We start from the raw sequence: 8,414 nt of genomic DNA on the forward strand, positions 1-8,414 counted from the left end.
CCAATCAAAACAGTAAAGTGAGTGAATTTTCATATTAATGAGCAAAAAGAGATTCGCACGCACGCTAATGACTTCATTTTTTTATAGCCTGCTACTTGCCGCCACTTGCTGCCACCTGGCACTTGCCCCTCGCCTCGTGCCACTTCCTCTACGCCCACCTCAACCATCACTCATCCGCCGTGGGGACATTCAATTGGGCAGCTCGCGAAAAAGCAGCAGCGATTAATGTGGCTGTGATCGTCAAAACGAAGATGATGCTCTTAGTGCCCAGTGCAAGAAGAGTGAAAGGGGAGCTGACGTAATGCGGAGGCATCTTCGCTCTTGGCCCCTCCATTACCATCTCGCTCCACCTCAAATCGATGGGTAAGTCACGGCCCGGTTGCGCAATATCTAATTGTCGTGCAGGAAACCGAAGATGTCTCTCCAGCCAGCAGTTCCGCCTTGATCGACCCACCGACCTGACGACGGCGGGCGCTCCTCCGATCCCGTTCCATCTCGCCCAGCCCAACTGGGTACCACTCTTGGCCAGTCGGCGGACATTCGGCGCCCAGGTGGTGGCCAGAAATGCCGTTTAATTAGCAATATTTGTCAAAGTATTACAAAAATACTGCCTAGGCAAGTCCCATTTCGTGTATCGGTGTCTTCATCTCAAATCGCAGCTGAGCCCCAGCTTACCTACACTGCGCGAAAACGGAGGAAGGCAAGCAGGATGTGTGGCGAGATCGGACACCCATATAAGATGACAATTCCGAAAGACAAAAAGTCCTTAATTGAGCCTCTTAAATGAAGTGCGGCGATTTTATTCGTGTTCTATAAGAGTTTAAGTAAGTTTAAGCTACAGCTTTTATTGGAAACTGAGCTGGTTAAAATGGATAATACATACCACTTGTAGGGAAGTCATATATAAGATGATACTTACCATGGGCATTTCTTATCTTAAATATGTAATTTTACATGGTTTAGTTTAAAATATGAGACTTTCAGATACCCGTAGAAATTTCAACATTACAACGTTTCGTTGGCTTAGCAATAGAAATTAGCAAGACGAATAAAAAAATCAGTGGGCGTGGGAAAAATGTTTTTGATACTTTGATAGAAATTGGCAAGACAAGTAATAAAATGGAAAAAATATAAAAAAAAAATTTTAATGGATGGGTTTTTGGTTTTTTGGTGGTTTGGGGGCGTTAGAGTGGGCGCTGCAGTCTTTTGAAACAAACATGCGTTGCGTCTATGTCTCTACATTCTGCATGTCTATTCTTACTAGCTTTAATAGTTCCTGAGATTAATACGGATGGCCAGATCGACTCGGCAACTGATTCGGATTCAGAATGTACTTATATACTTTCAGGGGTCGAAAACGCATAAAACATATAAAATAAGCGATTTTAAATGTTGTCTCAAAACGGAATGATGGCATTATGACAACCTACAAGTTGAAGGAGAAGTTAACGATGTAAGCCCTTGAAGTCTCTTGACCTCATTCCCTGTTCCCTCCACACACTTGATAACCAAATGAGAAGTCAGGAGTCATGCAAAATTTTGCGCCGTGTAGCAATAAGGAAATCAACTGCAGCGGGTGCAGCTGCCTACCTGACTGCCAACTTGGAGCAGCCAAAAGCCAATAGCCAGCAGCCGAAGTTTGGAGCAGGAGTGGGCAGCATCTCGGACTCCGAGTCCAAATTTTGCGACGAGTCTACGCAAATTGGAATGCGAGACCTCTGACTGTGTGAATGAAGCGGCTGGCTGGCCTGGCTAAGCTAGCTTTTGGCCAGAAGTTGCGTAACAGCCACTGAGCCGGTTTCGGCCACACTCGGCCAAATTGCACATACATATGGATCTGTAGCAAAGGACGACTGGGGGACTGGCCACAATCAATGTTCCGTTTGCAAGTCAGCATCTTCTGGCTTAATGGCCATTGCAACAGAGCAGCAACAACAAAGGCGCACTGGCTGTGGCCATTAATAAGCGTTAATACCCGTTGGCGGTGTCCAACATGTTGTTAACTTGCGGCTGGATGGCCTTGGCTTAAACAAGTGAACGAGTGCCGCTCATCTTCCGAACGGATCTCGAATCTCGGCCAACACTTGGCGCCGCTCTTCGGCTCTTCCACTCTTGGCCACCTGCTGCTTAATCCAATGTGGCCACTGGGGCTAAGTGTGCACGCACTTTCAACTCTGATTACCAGCCCAATCAATTTGGCATACCGTTTAAGCCGACTAAACGCACCCACCGACTCGAATGCGTGATGCAACTGCAATGATATCAATTTATAGACCTGCAATGCGCTTCAATGCGCCGCTTCATTTGCCATGCAAGTGGGTCGGTCAGCTGGACCGGGGCAACAATGACATTAACGTCGAAGCTTGCGCACCACCTGCAGCTCCAGTCTCGGGTCCAATGCGGTCCAGCTCCACGCAACAAATTGGAGCAGTCCAAGCACCAAGTGCCAAGTGCCAAGTGTCGAGTGGCAGTGAAGAAAGCCACAGGCAATTACCGCTGGAATGATGACGGTGACGTTGCAGACCGCCATGGAGACCTTATCCTCAGATTAGGCCTGATCCACGAGAGCCTGATTGAAGGTTAGCCATGTGTGAACGCGAGTGTTTTGTTATGGCTTATTGTTCGGCAGATAAGTGACTGCTATTTCTAGCTGTCGCATTGCAACAGCGTCCCGCTCAATGAGGCGTATGCGCAATAAAATTAAGTATACGCTGCTCGGGGATGGGAAATGCATTCGGCTAACAAGAAATGTAATAAAAGTGAGACAAAGAATTTGTGAATCGTCATGAGGCTATGATTAAGCGGATAATTTCAATTTAAAGCTGGCCTGTGGGGCATGTGATAAAATCACGAGTCTTACCTGAATTGCAACATATTCGTATGCCAAATGTAAAGCTTTAAGTAGGATTTTGTTCGAATCGCTTACGCAATAAATCTAATATTAGTGTCACGAATATCTTAACAGCATTTAAAATCTTTAAAATATACCTTAAATAAATAAATATTTCGAAATGTAAGCTATGGCTATGAAATAATATGAATCTACGACTGTGTTTATACCTTATTTTACAGCCTAAAATAGCCTATACTTATGCCTATAATTATAAATCTTTGACTAGCGTCTATACTAAGATGGGACTACTGATTTGTTTTCCTTCCTGTTTATAACTGAATGTACAGGTTTATCGGTCCTCCTCAGCAACCATAAAATCTGGCCATTATGGGATTAGTCGAGGGAACTGTCAAAACATTTTCAGACCTTTCGCTCAATTTAATTTGCCTTCCTTGCAGCTTGGTCTAACACGTTTTCCAGCCAATTTCACACGCTCCCTTCCGCGCAGCGGAAACCTGTCTGCTGTCTGTATGCCGATAGTGATAATATAAGGCAATGCATAACCTACATATAAGCGTCGAGATCAATAAAGAGATGCCGTAAATTATGCAACTGGGTGAGCAGGGACAAGGAAACCGCAGCGAAAGGTGTTTCCATGGCCTGCAGCCTGCCATCCATCGATCCATCGTTCCATCCTGGCATTTAGCTCCAGAGGCGACTCGACTCGACTCCACTTCAACCGACTCCACATCCAACGACATCTTCGTCGGGAAGCCAAACCAAAACCCAAACCCAAACCGAGACCCAAGCTGAAACCCGAATTGCCAGTCGAATGTCGTCGCAGATCTGCTGGTCACGTTTCAGGAATTTCAATTTTATTTTGCACAACAAAAAGCGAACTAAAATACAAAAATAAAAAAAATACAAAAATACGAAAATGAAACAAAATGCGATCCGGCGCAGCGAACGAGCCTGTTGCACATTCTTCATTATATTCGTGTTTCTTTACCTAATTTCGAGTTTTGGTTTTTTGCTAAATTGGCTTAACATGTCGGGGCCCCAGTTTATTTTGTCTGCTTCTCCTTTTGCAGCGCTGCACTGAAGGCCGTCTGACCGCCCCTCCTCGATCCTCCCCTTGCTCCCCACTCCCCACTCCCCACCGGATTGTTATGCAACTTCTGGGGCGACAAGCCTGTCGGTTTCAATTTAGGCATCTTGTATTATTTACGATCATATCGGATCGTCCCAAAGGCCCAACTTCAGCCCAATGCACCCTCAAAATCGCACTCTCAAAATCGGACACCCAAACTCCGGCTTGTTCCGTTTCTCGGGTGTTAATTGTGGCCAACTGTTTGGTCTTGGTGCGTTTATCACGGACTGATGACCAATCTATCCGGGTGAGGAACATCAAGCGCAGGCCGCACCACCGTGCTAAAAAGTTCATTTGGCCCCTGTTGAAGCTCAAACGCACCACCAGAATAGCACTGAAAATAAACTTTGAAGTAGCTTCAGGTGGTCACTTATCGTAATTAACTAACTTTAAGTACTGCATATACATTTAAGTCTCATTATGCAATGTTAAATACTAAAGTTGTATTTTTAAAAAAATAACATATAAAAAGGTGTTGTTTGACCATCATGAATATCCAAATATGTACAACTGTTCAAGTGGCGACTTACATACGGCAACTAAAGTATTACATGTAATTTCTTTCAGTGCACAGAAGCACTTCCACCGCGAGCAGTGGAGCCGCTAAACGTCTTCATGCCGCGGAGGTCACCTTGCCAATTGAGCGGTTAGGTCGCCGCGTCCATAAATGGCATTTGTTGTATTTGATTTGGCCAGTCGGATTGCTCCCGCGATCGTTTGCCAAGCCAGTGGACTGCTGAACTCAGTCGTGCTAATTGTTTGTCACTCAAGTTCAGAGCAGGGAGTCGGACATGGTTAATCGAGCCATATGAAACGCGGGCACGTAGCCCAAATTGTTGCAGCTTAAGACTACTTAGCGTCTGGGCCCAGTGTAACAACACGCCCACAGCAATTGACCTTATCGATAGCTCTTTGGCCGGAGGTGAGCTACTTTGCACGGGGATTGATTGATTGATTTTCGGGGGTAGGACGCTCTACTCTACTCTATTAACTCTTTTGAGGATGATGGTGGAAGATGATTAATAATGCACACAAAGTTTGCTTGCTGGTTTAGTAAAGGGGCGTAGTAGGGTCAGAGTAGTAATCATTGCCGTAATTTTGCTTTATTTTATAGCGTCTTGCAAAAAACATTTAATGATAATTAATTTTGGTTACCCATACAAATTATAAAAGTACGAATTTAAATAATTTATTGCTTAATGGTCATTTACAAGACCTTGATCGTATCATCAGATTAATGGCAATTGAAATTCAGTTTTATTTTTAGTTATACAAAGGTATTATTTGTAAGGGGATCTATTTATAGATCTCTATTTACTTACAAACTAGCCCCCTTATCGGGGATCTATTTATAGATCTCTATTAACTTACAAACTAGCCCCTGTCAAAATACAAAATTAAATAATAAAGTCAACAAAATCAGGGTTGACAGTACAAACAAAAAAGTCCACTGAAGAATAATGACCTAAAAGTACATCTCTTAATTGTCAGCTGCGTAGGATTGGATTTTGTTGCAATTGAGCATTAATTGCTGCGAACTTCATTACTACGAGCAGCTCGCATTCTACCGCGGGCTCTTCTTCTGACCAAGACCATCCACTCCGCGAAGACGGATCTCAAGTGACCCATGGGTCCACTCCGAGCACTCGAGTCCAATGGCAGTACGAAATAGTACGAAATAGTCGGCCTACAGTATGTATGCGTATGCGTATTCGTGGTCTTGTTCGCATTGTTTTGAAGCTGCGCCGTTACCTTGGGAAAATCCGCGCAGTCATCGGCGGTCCAAGAGGCAGCTTCATCAGCTGGCGTTCCGAGCGCCACTCCATTTCACTCTCACTCTCTGCGGTTTTCGATTTCAGTTTGCTTTTGCTTTGACTTTGGCTTTTGCTGTGCTTTGCTCTTGCTTTTGCTTTGCTTTTGCTTTCGACGGGACGTCGGCTGCGACGCGGCGCCTCTGCTGCGTGCATTTTGCACCTGGAACAACCCACCTGGGCAGAGCGGCGGAGCTTTGGTCCGCTGGCGGTGTGGATTTGGCTCTTCTTTTGTTTTTGCCACCGCTGCCACCACACTGCTCTGCCCACGGCGACCGCGACGGCGACGGCGGAGTCGGTGGCTCGGAGACGAGACCATTCAAAATATAAATAGATGTGCAGGTAGGGAAATGCGAATAGTGTTCATAGAAGACCTCAGAGGAGGCACATATCAGCTCCTTCTGTTTTGACGCGCTGTTGGTGGTGCAAGGGATACCAAGCATGAGATCCCTAAGTCTGTTGGTTAGTGTTTGAGAAATACGAATGATACTAGTGCATCCTTGGGAAACGAACCTTAAACCATTTGTGGAATTCGAATATATATACATATAAAGTGAAAATAATTGTTCAAAACTCAAGCTTAATGAATAAAAACCACAAAACATTTAACATAAAATTCCAAAGTCGCGTTTTAATTAAACCCCACATAAGTTTAAAATTTATGTCTGAAACCAAAACAAAAAAAAAATGCAACCGAAAAAAACTTACCTCGAAAATTACGAATGTTTTCAGTTTTAAAAATTGTTTTAAAATCTTAAAGTATATTCCAAGTTAACTTAGGCCTCTTATCCAACACACAAATAAGCATCGAATCTAAGCATCTTTGATACGGAATTGAAATTGATTCAGAATTATCAGTTATCATATTGAATCCAATAAAATAATAGATATAAGCAAATACATCATGGAGTCAAATCATTAAACCCATTTCGATCCATTTTCATTTCTCCCGCAGCTACTGAGCGCCAGCTGCGCGCTAATCCTAAGCTTAGCCTACGCCCATCCCCCCGAGGGAGTGTGGAAGAAGAAGCTCACCTGGAAGGAGGATTGGGTCCAGGTGTGGAAGACCGTTAAGAAGGAGGCGTGGGAAACCAAGTGGAAGAAGGTTTCGGTCCCAATTTGGAAGGAAGTCAAGGTATGGCACTAACAGGGCACTGCCTTTCAACCGAAGTCCTTATGAAACATAAATGAATATCCTGCAGGTTCCCGTCTGGAAAGAAGAAAAGGTTCCCGACTGGAAGATCGTGAAGAAGCCGAAGATCGAGGAGAGAGAGGTGCCCGCCTGGAAGGAGGTCAAGGTGGCCGAATGGAAGAAGATAACGAAACCCATTTGGGTGCCCACAAAGGTGGCCGTGTGGAAGGAAATTCAGGTGCCCATCTGGAAGGAGGTGCAGGTCCCTTTCTGGAAGGAAATACAAGTGCCCATTTGGAAGGAAGTACAGGTCGCAGACTGGAAGCAAATGTTCGAGCCCCAATGGGTAGGTTTCGGGTTCCCGAACTCCGTTGAAACATGAACTAAGTTCCAACATCTTACAGGTGAAAATGGGCATTCCCGGGGAGAAGTTCTTGGGCAAGGATCACGAGGGCTGGGAATACACCAGCCACGATCTCTGGCGTAAGAAGCTGGTCTGGAAGCCCGTGTGGAAGAAGGTCTGGCGCACCGAGAAGAAGCAGGAGTGGAAGACGGAGAAGAAGCAGGAGTGGCGCACCGAGAAGAAGCAGGAATGGAAGACGGAGAAGGTGCAGGAGTGGAAGCAGGACAAGAAGCTGGAGTGGAAGGACGAGTGGATCCAGGTGTGGAAGCCCGTGAAGAAGCAGATCTGGATCAAGGAGAAGCGCGAGACCTGGATCGAGGAGAAGGTTCAGATCTGGCGCACCGAGAAGCGCCAAGTGTGGGCTACCGAGAAGCGGCAGGCGTGGAAGGACGAGTGGCAGTCGGTGAACGTGCCCGTCTGGAAGGAGGTCAAGGTGCAGGAGTGGAAGAAGGTGTGGAAGCCCGTCTGGGAGAAGGTGTGGGTGCCAGTGAGCCATGGCCACGGATGGGACTAGGTCCGCGGCAGGGGTCTCCGTTTGGCAACCAGCCAGACGACAGCACTGATATCCCGATAACTGATCCCGCTAATCCTGCCAATCCCTTGGGGTCTGCTCCATCCTCCGCAGACCACAATCCTTGTTGTGTGCAAGCCAACAGGCTCAAATTGTTACATAGACTTAATGATGTAAGGCACCCTTCTGCATTCCTTATGCATTTTGTACAAAACAACTTCATACCTTTCGTTACCTGTTTGAATTACCCATTACCCATTACCCGCCTCCTCCATCGCCGTTTCCCACAAGTGTACAAATTAGTCATGCGCGCGTTTGTCTTTAAGTTATACGAAATTCAATAAAACAACAAAAACTATAACGACTGTGGCGATCTTTATATGGGCGAAATGTTGCAAAGACGGGCCGTAAATAAATTGTTTTGTAAATATGTACTTAATCTTAATTATGATACCCATACGAACCGCAGACACGAAAATTACTGTGCAAAAACACTTTTCGAAGAGCTGAAACAAATAAAACAACCAAAACTATAACTATAAGCATAAACATAAAAACTAAATGCCTTTAATTA

General features: G+C 45.2%; 1 protein-coding gene across 1 annotated transcript; it reads left to right on the top strand.

Annotated features, from left to right (window-relative positions):
- The first annotated feature begins 6,131 nt into the window (after window positions 1-6,131).
- Window positions 6,132-8,195, top strand: LOC6528406. Its single transcript, XM_002089416.4, has 4 exons — window positions 6,132-6,256; window positions 6,750-6,929; window positions 6,997-7,272; window positions 7,331-8,195. Exons 1-4 carry the CDS (start codon window positions 6,236-6,238, stop codon window positions 7,841-7,843), a joined length of 990 nt encoding a protein of 329 aa, XP_002089452.1. The 5' UTR covers window positions 6,132-6,235; the 3' UTR covers window positions 7,844-8,195.
- The last annotated feature ends 219 nt before the right edge of the window (window positions 8,196-8,414 follow it).

The sequence above is a fragment of the Drosophila yakuba genome, chromosome 2L (genome assembly GCF_016746365.2).
Source record: "Drosophila yakuba strain Tai18E2 chromosome 2L, Prin_Dyak_Tai18E2_2.1, whole genome shotgun sequence".
Taxonomy (NCBI): Eukaryota; Metazoa; Arthropoda; class Insecta; order Diptera; family Drosophilidae; genus Drosophila; species Drosophila yakuba.

What these genes read in the sequence shown, in the direction of transcription:
- LOC6528406 (XM_002089416.4), top strand. Translation starts at nt 6,236, where the DNA reads ATGAGATCCCTAAGTCTGTTG. An exon ending in TGAGATCCCTAAGTCTGTTG is followed by an intron (nt 6,257 to 6,749) that starts GTTAGTGTTTGA and finishes TTTCTCCCGCAG; the next exon opens with CTACTGAGCGCCAGCTGCGC. An exon ending in AAATGTTCGAGCCCCAATGG is followed by an intron (nt 7,273 to 7,330) that starts GTAGGTTTCGGG and finishes AACATCTTACAG; the next exon opens with GTGAAAATGGGCATTCCCGG.